The 16,178-nt window shown below is 42.6% G+C and overlaps 1 protein-coding gene across 1 annotated transcript in view; it reads right to left on the bottom strand.

Annotated features, from left to right (window-relative positions):
* Positions 1-252: 252 nt before the first annotated feature.
* The window catches only part of CLCN4 (chloride voltage-gated channel 4), a 78,938-nt gene continuing 63,012 nt past the window's right edge, over positions 253-16,178 (bottom strand). Inside the window, exons 12-13 of the mRNA XM_024240934.3 lie at positions 15,277-15,493; positions 253-2,634 (exon numbers count right to left, since the gene is read on the bottom strand). Of these exons, the coding sequence (XP_024096702.1) occupies positions 2,544-2,634; positions 15,277-15,493 (308 nt within the window). The 3' untranslated portion in view covers positions 253-2,543. The remainder of the gene's footprint in view (positions 2,635-15,276; positions 15,494-16,178) is intronic.

Below are 16,178 nucleotides of genomic sequence, written 5' to 3'. Positions count from 1 at the left end.
TTCATGTTCCCTTTTGAAGCCGCTTGTTTCAGCTAAAAGGACCTCCTGGATTCTATAAAGCCAGCCTATGACTAATACTCTTTCCCAGCACACGCTGGCTCTGAGGAGACCATAGGGGAATAAGAGGGGAACTACATGAAGCGGTCATTAAGACTTTTTAGGATTTAAAGCCCAGGAGAATCCAATTTCACTTGTAAACGTTCCGTAGAAACCACAACACCAACACTAACATTAAGACCTGTTACTCAAGGCTTACGTGCTATAAATATGACAATGAATTTTATTCTTTTATAGGACCAAGGATTAAATTCTCTACTATTGACTGGATATTGTCACACTGAGGTGGCTACTTGATGTTATTTTGGAAGGAAGAGGTCAATGAATTACACAAACAAATTTTCTTATTGTGTCAGCATGGTCTGACTTAAAATTTCTTAACCCAGAGAAAATATACATTTTGCATATTAATTAGAAGTTTCATAGAAACCCATTTGTAGCTAGGTTTTTGTCCAACATGAAAATTCTTATTAGAGCTAAGAAATTATGGATTTGGGCTGGGAATTCTAGGTCAAATCTGAGAGAAGGGGTGGGGAACAGGAAGGTTAGAAGAACATTCACAGGGGTTCAGCAAGAATGAAAACCGGAAGGGCAATGACAAGGACACGATGATGGCGTCCAATACAGCAAACTTCCCCTCCTGAAGACCAACACTCTTCCTTAATAAGATAATATGAATTTCGTTCAGAGAGTAATGTGCCTAGCTCAATATTTTCCTTCCCACACTAGTGTGCGGCTAGGGGGAGCCACGTGACAGACTTCCAGTCAATGGATACAAGCTGAGCGTCTCTGATAGACATTGTACCTAGTTGCTTGCCTCTCCCTTCCTCTTCCCACTTAGAAAGCAGACATGATACCTGACAGTTCAGGAACCATCTTGCAACTCTGAGGCAATAAGCCAGAGGACAAAAGGTAAAAATGGTGAAAAAGAAATAGCAACGGGATGGGGATCCCAATGATGTTATGGAGACAGTCCTGGAGTACCCTGGAGTCTCAGGGTTTTTATCCAGCCCTTCAGTGTTTGCTGGGTTTTCTGTTATTTGCAGCCAAATGCACACCTAAGTGATGCAGCACTATCCAGTGACAATGAGATTGAAAAGGATGAGGGGCACTTAGTGAAAAGGAAGGGACAAAGACTAAAGAGAAAGGGCAAGTGGGATAATCTTACTTACACAGATCATATGGTGGACCTAATACATAGCTTAATTCCTTCCCGCAGAAAAGACCGAAATCCTGACTAAAAGAGTAAATGTGTCGTTAAGTTCAAATACAAAGATGCCCAGTGCCCAAATTGGCTATATAAAATTTAATGCTGTCCTCCTGCGCTGTGATTGCTAGTATGAAGTGCATGCTTATACATTAAAACTGGACGTTTTGCATCCTACAGAGAAGATAATGGAACAGATTTAGAATCAATTTAGTATTTCTCTTGCAATCCATTTGGAGGGATTCCAACTGAGAACGCGTATGCCTCATCCTCTCCACAGCCATATCTGATAAGACCTGAGAGGAAAAATAAGTAGTAACATTGGGTAGCCTGTTTGGACTCTTGCATATGCTACTTGAAAATGAAAGCACGCTTATGGCAGGCTGGGGGCATACCGGCTATGGCCCATGGAAGTGCTGAGCTGATCAATATTGAATGCATGGGCAAAAGCAATAAATAAATGAAGCAAATGCAATGGGGATGCAAATCAATGATCGGGTGAGTATACCCTCAAAATAAGGATGTGTCCCTTTGTATGGGAGGAGACACACCACAGTACTATATGCTCCAATAGTTCATCGTGCAGTCCCAGGATGCCAGTCTTGCATAGAGAAATGATTTCTTCACACTCATCATGGCAGGTGCCCCTGATGTTGGTTCAGAAACTGATGGATAAGCCAGATAACAGGCTGAGAACAGGAGCAAGAAACAGGACGGTCGTGAGCGGACCCACTGGCATACTTGCAGCTTTCACTGTGTTCAAATTTAATTTCTTTTTCTTTTTCAACAAAGTAAGTGCAAATGTCTTTAGTATGATTCAGTAACATAGCAGCAAAACTTCAAGAACCAATAAATAAGGACGCTGACATGCCAATACCCCTTCGTCTTTTGGACTCAACACTTCACGTGTGTTCATAAGTTACAAACATCAGCCTTGAGCAGAAGGAGTAAAAGTTTCTTGAATCAGCATTCATGCTCCACATACTTGTACAGATCACATCATTTACATCATTTACCCACCCACATGCCCCCACAGCAGTAACAAACTCATTAGGAAACACAGCTTGAAACTCATACGGGGTTAAAGCTATTCAATGCCTACTCATTGATGTTTTTGTTTTTGTTTTTAAAGGTTTCATCCTTCTTCCCCGCCCTTCCCACAAAGCTTTTGTTTCTGCTGTCCCCAATGCATGATCTTTCATCGGGATAATAACATATCATTTATTTCTTTTTAAACGACACAGTCAGTGTTTTTCTGAAAATAATTGCCACCTTGTTGCTAATTAAACATGATGGATTCGGGGTCCTGGTTTGCCATCTGGGCCATATGTCTCAGAACATCCTTTTTTGTGATGATGCCAAGAAGTCTCCTGGAGAAGAAACAAAATAGAGAAAAGAGGTCAGCCTTGAAACGACGACTCATCCCTCTCCCTAAACCCCAGTGCCTTTTCCATGTGGACACAGAGACAGACAACATTTCCCAGCCTCCCTTGTCGTTAGGCAGAGCCAATGGAGGGAGCACTGGCCAATGCCTGTGGGTGGAAGTGACAGATGCCGCTCCCAGGTCTCCTGTGCATCTCCCCCCACTCTCTCTTCTCATCTGGCAGCCAGAGGCACAGGAGCCAGTGAAGGGCTCTGAGGATTGACTTAGGAGCCACCAGATTCAAAGACCTAGGTCCAGAGCCCACCTGCAATCCACACTGGATGCAACATGTGAGAAAATTAAACCTTTATTGCATTAGGCCACAGAGACTGCAAGCTTGTTTATTACGGCAGTAAACCTATGATGACTACTATATCCTCTTAAATTTCAAGACTGTAATCAGTTTTAAAAGGGTTTATGAAAGGCACTGTCAAAACTTGACCACACCACAGGAATTCCAAGTATAAGGTATTTTAAGTATAAGAAATTTTAAGTACAAGATAAAAAGTGATTCTATCTGTAATTCTATCTTACTGGGAGGATAAAGTTTGACATTTATCTCTGACTATATATGTAAATTGCCTCCTCTTCCAAAATTCCATTGCTTTCAACTTATAAAAAGAATGCCACTTCCCAGAGTCTATTGTGTGGGAACACCAAGACTGTATATCACACAGTGCCAAGGAGCACTGCTCACAAACACTGCAGTAGAAATTGTGCCCTCTGGATTATACAGTGCACATTTGCACAACCATTCATAGCAAGCCTTGTTTCATTATTTTACTAAATGACCACCTGCAGGAACACATCACGCCCCTTGGGTAAAATGAAAGGTCTGAGAGAAGGACAAGTGAACAACTTCTTTGGAAAAAAAGAAGCTCCATTCCCACATAAGTTCGCAAAACACTACTCACTCTATCTCCACTGTACCCCCCAAAAAAGGGGTATGCAGAAGCAAACTCTGGTAGTCTCGCATTAAAATACTCTATAGCTATTAAAATAATGGGTTTCTACTCTGTGTATGATAATACACAAAAGAAATCAGAAAACCTAATTGTAATATACTGTCATTTAATTAAGGCAAAATTAGTCAAATTTATCTCTTAGTGAATATGAAGAGGGGATGTAAGTATTCTAAGCAGTATTCAAATCAGTTACACCTGGTGAAATAGACACTGATTAGTCAAACTGTCAGGCCAGGATTCTGACTTTTTTTGGCTCTGACAACACCGGACCTTAAACAGTCTTGGGAAAGGTATCCGTTTCTTGTGTTGGTTTCCCTATCTATCACACTGAGGGAGACAGCAAATAAGACCCCTTCCCCTCCATCTCATGGCAACATCTTTAGGAGAGAGGAAAATAGTGAAAGAGCATGCTAAGCAAACAGAATAATGACAATATGAATTACAAAAGCATTAAAAGAATATATCATGACCCTACAGTGATTGTTTTTCTTAAATGGGGAGGAATACTTGATAAACGTAGGAAGCAGGACAGAATTTGATAATTAATACTTTGCAACCCCCAATGTAATAATTAGCTTAGGCAATAATTATCAATGGATACCAAAATCATTGGGTGAATGGTTGCTGGAAAACAGAAAATTCACATGGTCTCAAAGTACTTTCCTACAGATTATGAACAAAGAGAAAAATGTCACTTTACAATGAAGGGTTCTGGCCATCACCACCTCATCCGAGCAATGGAGCTTATCATCAACAAAGTCAGAAAAGCAGACTCTATAATGTTACCTATGTTGGAATGCTGCCAAAAACGACTTACGCCAAATTGAATCATGAGGAAGTAATCAGACCCAGAATGTGAGACTACTGGTCTGGACTCTTCAAAGGAAATCTTTGCAAGTAACAAACCTGCACATGTATCTCCTGTATCTAAAATAAAATTTGGAATTATTTTTAAAAATCTCTGTCATTAAAAAAAAACAACAAGGCAGGAAACTGTTCTAGACAAGAGACTAAGAAGGCAAAAGAATGCAATGCACAAACCTTGATGGAATTCTGAGTTGACATTTGAATGAATATCAACTGGATATTGGATGCTATATTGAGTTACTGTTAATTTTATATCATCATGGTTTGGTAGTTATGTAAAGAAAATGTCTTAGAAGACGTCTGCTTCATTCATAATTGCCAAAACCTGGAAGCAACCAACATTTTCTTTAGTAGGTGACTGGATAAACTGAACCATGGCATATCCAGACAATGGATATTCTTCAGCAATAAAAACAAAAGTGCTATCAAGTCATGAAAAGATGTGGAGGAAAATCAAAATGTGTATTGCTGAGTGAAAGAAGCCAGTCTGAAAAGGCTACATACTGAATGATTCCAACTACATAATATGCAACATTCTGGAAAAGGCAAAACTATGGAGACAGTAAAAAGATCAGTGGTTGTCAGGGTTTGGTGGGTGGAAAAGAGGGATAAATAAGCAGAGCACAGGGGATTTTTAGGGCAGTGAAACTACTCTGATATTATATATTTGTCAAAATCCACAGAAATATATGACACAGAGTACACTCTAAAGTAAACTATGGATGTTAGTTAATAATAAAGTATTGATATTGGTTCATCAATTACAACAAATACAACAGTAATGCAAGATATTGACAATAGGGGAAACTGAGGGGGGAGAAGGGGATATAGGGGAACTGCACATTTTGCTCAATTGTTCTGTAAACCTAAATGTTGTTATAATCCTGAAACAAGACCTACCTAAAGGAAACAAATGTTAGCACTCTTCTTTGCAGTGAGATGCTGAGTTCTCCTGGGAAAACCCATCTGTGAGTATGAACACAGTTGATAGATTCAAGGCCCAACAAGGGCTCTGGTCTCCTCACACAGGAAGGTTGCTGGGTCCAGCTGGCAGAGCCTGAACATTTCTTTCCATCCTCATTTGTCTTAGTTGCTTCGGGCTCAACTGTCACAATGAGGACCCATTGCAATCAATCAACCAGAGATACACATTTTCTCAAGGGCACTGTTACCCAATACTTCGCCAAATCACCCTGCTTCTACGGTTGCAAAAGCTTTAGTGGGCTCCGGTCTCATTAGAGTTGCCCTTTTGCTTTGGCAGCCATGTACTGCTGCTGAGAAGAGCAGTCCAGGCCTCCAGACTTGAGGCATGTCAGAGCCTTAGAGGCCCACATAAGAAATAAAGGTTTCCCAATCAACAAAGTGAAGAGACAACCCACAGAATGGGAGAAAACACTAGCAAACTACCCATCTGACAAGGGATTAATAAGCAGAATATATAAGGAGCTCAAACAACTCTATAGGGAAAAATCTAATAATCTGATCAAAAAAACGGGCAAAATATTTGGATAGACATTTCTCAAAAGAAGACATACAAATAGCAAACAGGCATATGAAAAGAGTACAGTTGGATAGTTTGTAACACAAAGGGTAAATGCTTGAGGGGATGGATACCCCATTCTCTATGATGTGATTATTATGCATTGCATGCCAGTATCAAAACATCTCATGTGTTCCATACCCAAAGGAATATAAATCATGCTGCTATAAAGACACATGCACACGTATGTTTATTGTGGCACTATTCACAATAGCAAAGACTTGGAACCAACCCAAATGTCCAACAATGATAGACTGGATTAAGAAAATGTGGCACATATAGACTATGGAATACTATGCAGCCATAAAAAAGGATGAGTTCATGTCCTTTGTAGGGACATGGATGAAGCTGGAAACCATCATTCTGAGCAAACTATCACAAGGACAAAAAAACCAAACACCACATGTTCTCACTCATAGGTGGGAATTGAACAATGAGAACACATGGACACAGGAAGGGGAATATCACACACCGGGGCCTGTTGTGGGGTGGGGGGACGGGGGAGGGATAGCATTAGGAGATATACCTAATGTAAACGATGAGTTAATGGGTGCAGCACACCAACACGGCACATGTATACATATGTAACAAACCTGCACGTTGTGCACATGTACCCTAGAACTTAAAGTATAATAAAAATATATATATTTTTTTTTAAAAATCTCATGTGTTCCATAAATATACACATCTACTATGTACCCATAAAAATTTAAATAAATGTTTTTAAACAAGGTTTCTTCCCAGAGTCAGGTAAATTTTGTTCTAGCTCTGATAATTCTAATTAATTTCAAGAAAGCAGTGATAGCTAGGAAAGGCAGCTTTGTTACTGGGAAGGGCATCTATTTACAGGCAGATAGGAATCCCCAGTGAGGCCCCCTCCCATGCGGTAGCAGCAAAATGCAAGCTGGGCCCATAGGACTCCTTCCACCCATCCAGCCCTCCACCTGGGAAGGCTTTACACAGGGTTTCTCCACCTTGGCACTAGTGACATTTAGGTTGGCTAATTATTTGTTGCAGATAGGCCATTCTGTGCACTGTGGAACATACAGCAGCATCCTGGGCCTCTACCCACTAGATGCACCAGCATCCCCATCCCCCGTCATGGCAACCAAAATGTCTCCAGACAATGCCAAATGTCTCCTGTGGAGGGGGGACAAGATAGCCCCTGGTTGAGAACCACCATCCAGATTAAAAAGTACTAAAATAGTTCTACACCAGTTGGTTTATAGCCACTGAGCTAGACACCCTGGGATGTCCCCTGCCAACCTCATACCTTATAGAACTGCAGTGAACTCCCCACAATTCATAACAAATGAGTTCATTATATGGCACCAGCTCTTAAATACTTTCACTATTACTCCCAGCCAGGAGCTTTCAGACACAAATAGACCTCTGTGGGTGAATCTATAATACACCGTCAGCATGGGACACAGGAATCCCGTTACCTGGCCCCATATCCTCAGTATTTTACTGAACAGGTATCCCAAAATGCAGCCATTCCAGGAATCTGGATACTTAAGGATGCTGCCACATATCTTCCCATCACGCCCAGGTCTACTCCCCACTGTCGTTGGTCCCAGAGGGTGCTGTACGGAGGGGATTGATGTCCTCAAGGGTCAGGGTCGGCTGGCAGGGTTCTCCATCAGAGGTCCTCCCGGTACCTGGCAGCTGATTGTGCCTCAGGAGATAGGAGACCTGGAAGAATCCAGATGGGACTGGCTCTGCAACCAATTCCCTTTAACCTTGAGCAGTGTTTTGCTTCTTAGAGTCTCACCTCCTCATTTGAAAACTAAAGGGAATGGGGGAGGGGGGAGGAGGGGATGGAGGATGGTTAATGGGTACAAAAAATAGTTTAAAAGAATGAATACGATCTAGTATTTGATAGTGGAACAGGGTGACTACAATCAATAATTTAACTGTACATTTAAAAATAACTAAAAGAATTGGAATGTTTGTAACCCAAAGGATAAACGCTTGAGGTGATGGGAGACCCCATTTACCCTGATATGATTATTATGCATTACATGCCTGTATCAAAATATACCATATACCCATACATATATACTCCTATGTACCCACAAAAATTAAAAATAATTTAAAAAAAGAAAAAAAGGGAAACCAAACGTCCATCAACTAATGAATTGATCAGCAAAATGTGGTCTATCCACACAATGCAAGATGATTCAGCCCTAACAAGGAAAGAAGTACAGACACACCTTCAGTGTGGATGAACCTTGAAAACATGATGCTCAGTGAAAGAAGCCAAATACAAAAGGCCACATAGTGCATGACTGTATTGACATGAAATGTCCAGAATAGGCAAGTCCACAGAGACAGAAAATACAGTAGTGGTTGCCAAGGACTGTGGTATAGGAGGTAACGGCTAAGGGGTGTGGGGTTTCTTTTTGGGGTGATGAAAATTATCTAAAATTGTGGTGATTAATGCACAACCCATTTTCTACTAAAAACCACTGAATCATGCATTTTAAATGGGTGAATTGTACAATATATTAAATAGGAATGGTGAGAGAGGGCATCTTTGTTTTGTGCTGGTTTTCAAGAGGAATGCTTCCAGGTTTTGCCCACTCAGTATGATATTGGCTGTGGGTTTGTCATAAATGGCTCTTATTATTTTGAGTTATGTTCCATCAGTACCTAGTTTATTGAGAGTTTTTAACATGAAGGGATGTTATTTTTATCGAAGGCCTTTTCTGCATCCATTGAGATAATCATGTGGTTTTTGTCTTTCATTTTGTTTGTGTGATGAATTACGTTTATTGATTTGTGTCTGTTGAACCAGCCTTGTACCCCAGGGATGAAGCTGACTTGATCGTGGTGAATAAGCCTTTTGATATGCTGCCGGGTTCAGTTTGCCATTATTTTTTTTATTGAGGATTTTTGCATCAATGTTCATTAGGGATATTGGCCTGAAGTTTCCTTTTTTTGTTGTATCTCTGCCAGGTTTTGGTATCAGGATGATGCTGGCCTCATAAAATGAGTTAGGGAGGAGTCCCTCCTTTTCAACTGTTTGGAATAGTTTCTGAAGAAATGGTACCAGTTCCTCTTCGTACCTCTGGTACAAAGAATTCAGCTGTAAATCTCTCTGGTCCTGGGGTTTTTTTGGTTGGTAGGCTATTTATTACTGCCTCAATTTCAGAACTTGGTCTATTCAGGGGTTCAACTTCTTCCTGGTTCAGTCTTGGGAGGGTGTATGCATCCAGGAATTTATCTATTTCTTCTAGATTTTCTAGTTTATTTACATAGAGGTGATACAGTATTCTCTGATGGTTGTTTGTATTCCTGTGGGGTCAGTGATGATATCCCCTGTATCATTTTTTGTTGTGTCTATTCGATTCTTCTCTCTTTTCTTCTTTACTACCCTAGCTAGCAGTCTATTTTATTAATTTTTTCAAAAAAACAACTCCTGGATTTGTTGGGGTTGTTGATTTTTTGAAGGGTTTTTTGTATCTCTATCTCCTTCAGTTCTGCTCTGATCTTGCTTATTTCTTGTCTTCTGCTAGCTTTGGGGTTTGTCTGCTCTTGGTTCTCTAGTTCTTTTAGTTGTGATGTTAGGGTGTTGACTTGAGATCTTTCTAGCTTTTTGATGTGGGCATTTAGTGCTATAAATTTCCCTCTTAACACTGCTGTAGCTGTGTCCAAGAGATTCTGGTATGTTGTCTCTTTGTTCTCATTGGTTTCAAAGAATTTCTTGATTTCTGCCTTAATTTTATTATTTACCCAGGAGTCATTCAGGAGGAGGTTGTTCAATTTCCATGTAGTTGTGTGGTTTTGAGTGAGTTTCTTAATCTTGAGTTCTAATCTGAGTGCACTGTGGTCTGAGAGACTGCTTGTTATGGTTTCAGTTGTTTTGCATTTGCTGAGGAGTGTTTCACTTCCAATTACATGATTGATTTTAGAGTAAGTGTCGTGTGGCACCAAGAAGAATGTATATTCTGTTGTTTTGAGGTGCAGAGTCCATATAGCCTAGAAAATCCTAAGCAAAAAGAACAAAGCTGCAGGCATCATGCTACCCGACTTCAAACTATACTACATGGCCACAGTATCCAAAACAGTACAGTACTGGTACATAGACCAATGGAACAGAATAGAGATCTCAAAAATAAGACCACATATCTACAACCATCTGATCTTTGACAAAGCTAACAAAACAATCAATGGGGAAAAGACTCCCTATTTAATAAATGATGCTGGGAGGATTGGTTAGCTATATGCAGAAAATTGAAACTGAATCCCTTCCTTATACCTTATACAAAAATTAACTCAAGATAGATTAAAGACTTAAATGTAAAACCCAAAACGATAAAAAGCCTAGAAAAAAAATCTAAGCAAAACCATTCAGGACATAGTCACGGGCAAAGATTTCATAATGAAAACCTCAAAAGCAATTGCAACAAAAGCAAAAGTTGACAAATGGGATCTAATTAAACTAAAGAGCTTCTGCACAGCAAAAGAAACTATCATCAGAGTGAACAGACAACCTACAGAATGGGAGAAATTTTGCAATCTATCCATCTGACAGAGGTCTAATATGCAGAATCTACAAGGAACTTAAACAAATTTACAAGAAGAAAACAACCCCATCAAAAAGTGGGCAAAGGACATGAACAGACACTTCTCAAAAGAAGACATTTATATAGCCAACAAACATATGAGAAAAAGCTCCACATCACTATCATTAGAGAAATGCAAATCAAACCCACAATGAGATGCCATCTCACATCAGTCAGAATGGCAATTATTAAAGTCAAGAAACAACAGATGCTGGTGTGGAGCAAGAGTGTGGAGAAACAGGAACGCTTTTACACTGTTGGTGGGAATGTGAATTAGTTCAACCGTTATGGAGGACAGTGTGGCGATTCCCCAAAGACCTAGAACCAGAAATACCATTTGACCCAGCAATCCCATTACTGAGTATATACCCAAAGGAATATAAATCATTCTATTATAAAGATACATGCACACGTATGTTCACTGCAGCACCATTCACAATAGCAAAGACATGGAACCAACCCAAATGTTCATCAGTGATAGACTGGATAAAGAAAATGTGGCACATATATACCATGGAATACGATGCAGCCATAAAAAGGAATGAGATCATGTCCTTTGCAGGGACATGGATGGAGCTGGAAGCCATTATCCTCAGCAAAATAACACAGGAACAGAAAACCAAACACTGTATGTTTTCACTTATAAGTGGGAGCTGAACAATGAGAACACATGGACACAGGGAGAGGAACAGCACATACTGGGGCCTGTCGTGGGTGTGGGGAGGGAGAGCATCAGGATAAATAGCTAATGCATATGGGGCTACCTACCTAGGTGATGGGTTGGTAGGTGCAGGAAACCACCATGGCACACGTTTACCTATGTAGTAAGACTGCACTTCCTGCACATATATCCCAGAACTTTAAATTAAATTAAACTAAAAAAAAAAAAAAAAAAAAAAAAAAAAAACAGAACAGTCCCCCCGGAGCGCCCGCCTTGGGTAGCACCACTTAAACTGGATTATGTCCATGTTCTTTAGTAGATAACAAGCTCCTCGGCTTTTTTTTTTTTAAACACTTTTTGTGCCCCCTACAGTTCCCAGCTAAAATAGATGCTCAATATAATGTTGATTAAACCAATGTTGCTTTGAAAAAAATAAGACTTGTTAGTGTTTGCAAAGTAATGATAACTATAACACACACACACTCTCACATACACACACACACACACACACACACACACGGAACCCTCCCGTATCTACAAATCCTGGTTTTTGTTTCCTTATCTTCACCCTGGAGACAGTATCAAAAGATCCAGCATTTGCAGTTCTGAAAACCTCCTTTTAAAGCTCTGTGACTGTAATGTCTAAAAGTTAAGTTGATTATAACAGCACTAGGGAAATATGAATTCAGGAGCTGCCTTGGGTTCGTGCATAAATTGTGCCCTGGCCTGCGATGGTAATTATCACAAAAGAAGAAAGCTGAACATCAACCCAGAAGGAGGTAACATCAAATCCAGCAGGCTTCGTTAGTGGCATGAAATGTCCTATTTGATTTAAATCAAGTGTTTGAACTTCCAGCCCCTTTGAGTAGCAGTAGAAGCAAATTCAGCGAATTCTAAATGGCCAGATCTATGACCAAGAACATAATTCAAATTCGAGCAGCTGGGCTCTTCTGTGAAAGCTACCCTGTCCAGGCCCCTGTGGACCACCTAGCAGGGCTTGGGGAAAATCTGACACCATCTACCTTACTCACTTTTCCTTTCTAGAACTTTCATAGGGAAAATCTCACCCACATTCACTCTTAGCAACTGGAGGCTTCCTAGATTGCGGTATTCTGATTCCTGGTCCAGTTTTATGATGCCCCTTGAACCCCAGGCCTGAGAAATGCTGCAGGTGATCCAGGTCAGCGGTGGAGCTCAGGCTCGTGGCCATCCCGAGCAGGGAAGGTACAGGGTGGGCGAGCACATCAAACATGAGAGCTGGCCAGAGACGTGCCTGCCCTGGCAAGAAGCCCAAGGAGATGAAAGGCCCCGCAGACAAGGATCCCTTGCCAGCACTAACGCAGCAGCATCTGTGTTTGTTTAAAAGATGTAGAGCAAGAGACAGTGCGATTTTGCTTTCTTGAACCACATTCGGAGCCAATTTCGGCACCCAGATCTTCACATGCAGACCTCGTGGGGCTCTATGAGGTGTGAGCGGGCATTAAGGGCAGAGTTTCCTGCCTGAGCTGAAATTCCAATGATAATTGACATTGGATTATTGTTTTAAAGGAAAGGAGAAACTCCTACACACTTGAGACAGCACGGGCAATCACAGTGGTATTTATACCAAGAGTACTGGAAACTCAAGTGCATAAATCGACTTCAGTGGTTCTCAAGGTGGGGTCCCCAGACCGGCAGGAGCAGCATCACCTGGGAGCTTGTTAGGAAAGAACATTCTTGGGCCTCACCCTAGACTTCCAGGGATCAGTACCTCTGTGGCAGGGCCCAGAAATCTGGATTTAACCTGGAGGTTTAATCCTCCAGGGTATTTTGATCCACACTCAAGTTTGAAAAACCACTTGAGCTCCTTTAAAATTCATCAGCAGAAATGATCCCTAGCCTTGTCAAACACAAGGACTCATTTATTTTTCCCTATTGATTGCACCTCCCACATGCAAGACACTGCTCTGTCTGTAGTCAGAGCTAAGGAGGATGCTCACTCTGCTGGCCAGGAGTTCTCTGGGTAAATTTGCAAATTGCAGAGCCTGTCCCCCTGTGTGCTTGCTACCAGGACAGCAGGAAGAAAGTGGAATGAATAGGATTGCTCATTTAGCTATACAGGGACATCCAGTCCAAGGTCACTCAACTGCACGACTAGTGACATTTTGGGCCAGATGTTTTGTTGTGGAGCTGTCCTGTTCACTGCGGGATGTTTAGCAGCATCCCTGACCTCTACTCACTAGATGCCAATAGCATCCCTCCCTCCGGTCATGACACCCCAAATTGTCTCCAGACATTGCCCAATGTCTCTGGGAGGTAAAATCATCCCAGTTGAGAACTGCTGTGTTAAACTAGAGTGTGCTGGCTCTGGAAATATAAGCTATATTAGATAGTTGAGCCTCTGGAGTCTATAAAGGCCTAAACTTTATTAGGTACCAATGTCTCCAGAACCCATTCCCCGCCTCCTACTCCCAGCCCATAAAGGAATAAAATGGGCAGATAACCCTAGGTTCCATGCTACTCTGACCAAGCCAACCCCTTCCCTTACACAAGCTTCTGACACCATGGAACTTGGGACACTCAGAGGCCAAGGAATGGCCTTTAAGGAACTGCTCCTCTGGTGCTACTACAGTGGACCCTCGATCGTTGCATTGTTGGTTTCCTGATTTGTGACAACACAAAACAAAAGTGGCAGCAGGGACAATGCCATGGGGCCATCAAATCTCTCCATTCTCCAATCATGTTTGTTTCGAAAACAAAGTTGTTTCAAACAAATTGATATATCAGGAACAATCTGAGCATAATACGAATTTTACCTTTGCTTATGTGTGATTTCATCCATGAGAAGCTCTAGGCAAATGCAGAAAACTGTACCCAGCTGAACCCAGTGGGATCGGCATACACAAAATGCACATGCCCGGCCCCCAAACATCCACAAGCGACCTCAGTTCATGCATGCATGAGGAGCCATGCCCATCCACACCTGCTGTGACCACTTCCCCTTGAGTTCAGGTTCCCCTCCTTCCACCCCTTTCCGGTAATTCATAAGTGGCAGAGCTTGTGAAACCCACCCCACAGCCAACTTCAGGCCTTTTTAAGATGAAGTGACATATTTCTGTTGTATCCCTGTATTTCTTAACCGTTTAACTAATGTGTAACATGGTACTACCACTATTCTTTTTCCAAGACAGGGTCTCATTCTGCTGCCAAGGCTGGAGTGCAGTGGTGCAATCCTAGGCCAATGCAGCCTTGGAAGCCTGGGCTCAAGTGATGCTCCTGTCTCAGCCTCCCAAGTAGCTGGGACTATGGGCACACCTGGCTGATTTTATAAAAATTTATTTGTAGAGATAGGGTCTTGCCACCCAGGCTGGTCTCCAACTCCTGGGCTCAAGTGATCCTCCACCTCAGCCTCCCGAAGTGCTGAGATTACAGGCACGAGCCACTCACTGCACCTGGCTCGGTACTACCATTCTTATTAGGCGTCCACCTCTTTTATGTCACGTATCACTGATGAAGTTTTTGACTGTTGTGTACCTAACCCCATTTTTCCCACAAGTCCTGTGGTTTGCATGGATCACTTTTTGCGTAGTGCTGTGATTTTGAGGACCGCATACATCACGTTATAGCAGAACCTCCTCCCTAAGCCAAGTGTCCCATGGGGTGGTAGAAAAGCAACACCAATCCCTTCTCCTGTGGCTCCGCCCCTTTTTACTCAACCTCCCTCAGCCCAGGCAGCAGTCCAGCCTGGACCGCCCCCTTCCCTGGCTGCACGGCTGCCCAGCCCTCAGTCCAGCCTGGACCGCCCCCTTCCCTGGCTGCACGGCTGCCCAGCCCTCAGTCCCAAGCTCCCTGTACATTTCCTCCTCAACACATTCACCACAGCTTACTGCCATTCTCTGTCAAGGACTGTTCCACCCCGTGGCCCTCCACATCCTTCAGGGCTGAGACCATGTCTCACTCATCTTTTTCTCCCTAGGTCATTCTGGCCACATGTCCGGCTACTCACCCGCTCCGCGTCACCAGGCACTGCCGAAGCCCCAGTTTCCGGAAGATATCTACCACCGTTTCCATCGGGGTGTGGTCTGTGACTGTAAATGGGCTGAGGTTCAGGATGCGCCGCAGCTTTAGGGGATGTGGGCTGTTGGCCGGCAGCTCGGGGGGTTCCTCCGTGAAGTACATGATGGAATTGCTCACAATGCCCTCCTGCCTCTGTCTGGCGTTCTCTAGAATGGGGTGAGCAAGAACAATGAGCCACACAAAAACCCCTTGCTGAGCAACTCCCCACCCCACACTCATACACACCATCTAGAATCCCACAGAAAAGGGGTTTGGAGGATGAACCACACATTCTTAATAAGCGGCTTTAGCCAAACATCTGTGGAATTGGCATCTCTCTGCAGCTAATGCTGTGTGAGGGTCCCCTGCTGTGACCAGATCATTTGTTGCCAAAGTCTGGCAAGATGGGCCTGACCCAGATGGCCCCTTTGGGGACATTCACTGCTTCCCCCCAGACTCCAGGCACCCCAAACAGCCCAGGGCCCTCCACTCTGGCTTTCCTTACGCTCCTTCACCTCATCATGGGCTGGAGTTTGACGTGACAAGAAACTTACTTAGCTGCCCGATGACCTTAATACATTGTTTTTCTTTTTACGAACTAACTTATAACTGGCCCAAATGGCATTATGAATCCTGGGAGGAACAAGAAACCAATACGGCCAGCCCAGGCTCACAGCCCAGAAATGCAGCTCAATCCCAAACGCGACCCTTGGGTCCAAAGAAACAACCCTAGAAAAGCTGCATCCCCCCCCAGCCCTTCGGATCTCCTGTCTTAAAAATGGGCCATTTTGTGGATCTCTCAAAGAAAGATAGTAAAACTGTTATGGTAGCAATTAGCCTATTTCTGTCTAT

This window comes from Pongo abelii, chromosome X, assembly GCF_028885655.2.
Source record: "Pongo abelii isolate AG06213 chromosome X, NHGRI_mPonAbe1-v2.0_pri, whole genome shotgun sequence".
Taxonomy (NCBI): domain Eukaryota; kingdom Metazoa; phylum Chordata; class Mammalia; order Primates; family Hominidae; genus Pongo; species Pongo abelii.
Note: the sequence above shows the minus strand (reverse complement) of the source record. Positions and strands in the feature narration are given on the sequence as shown.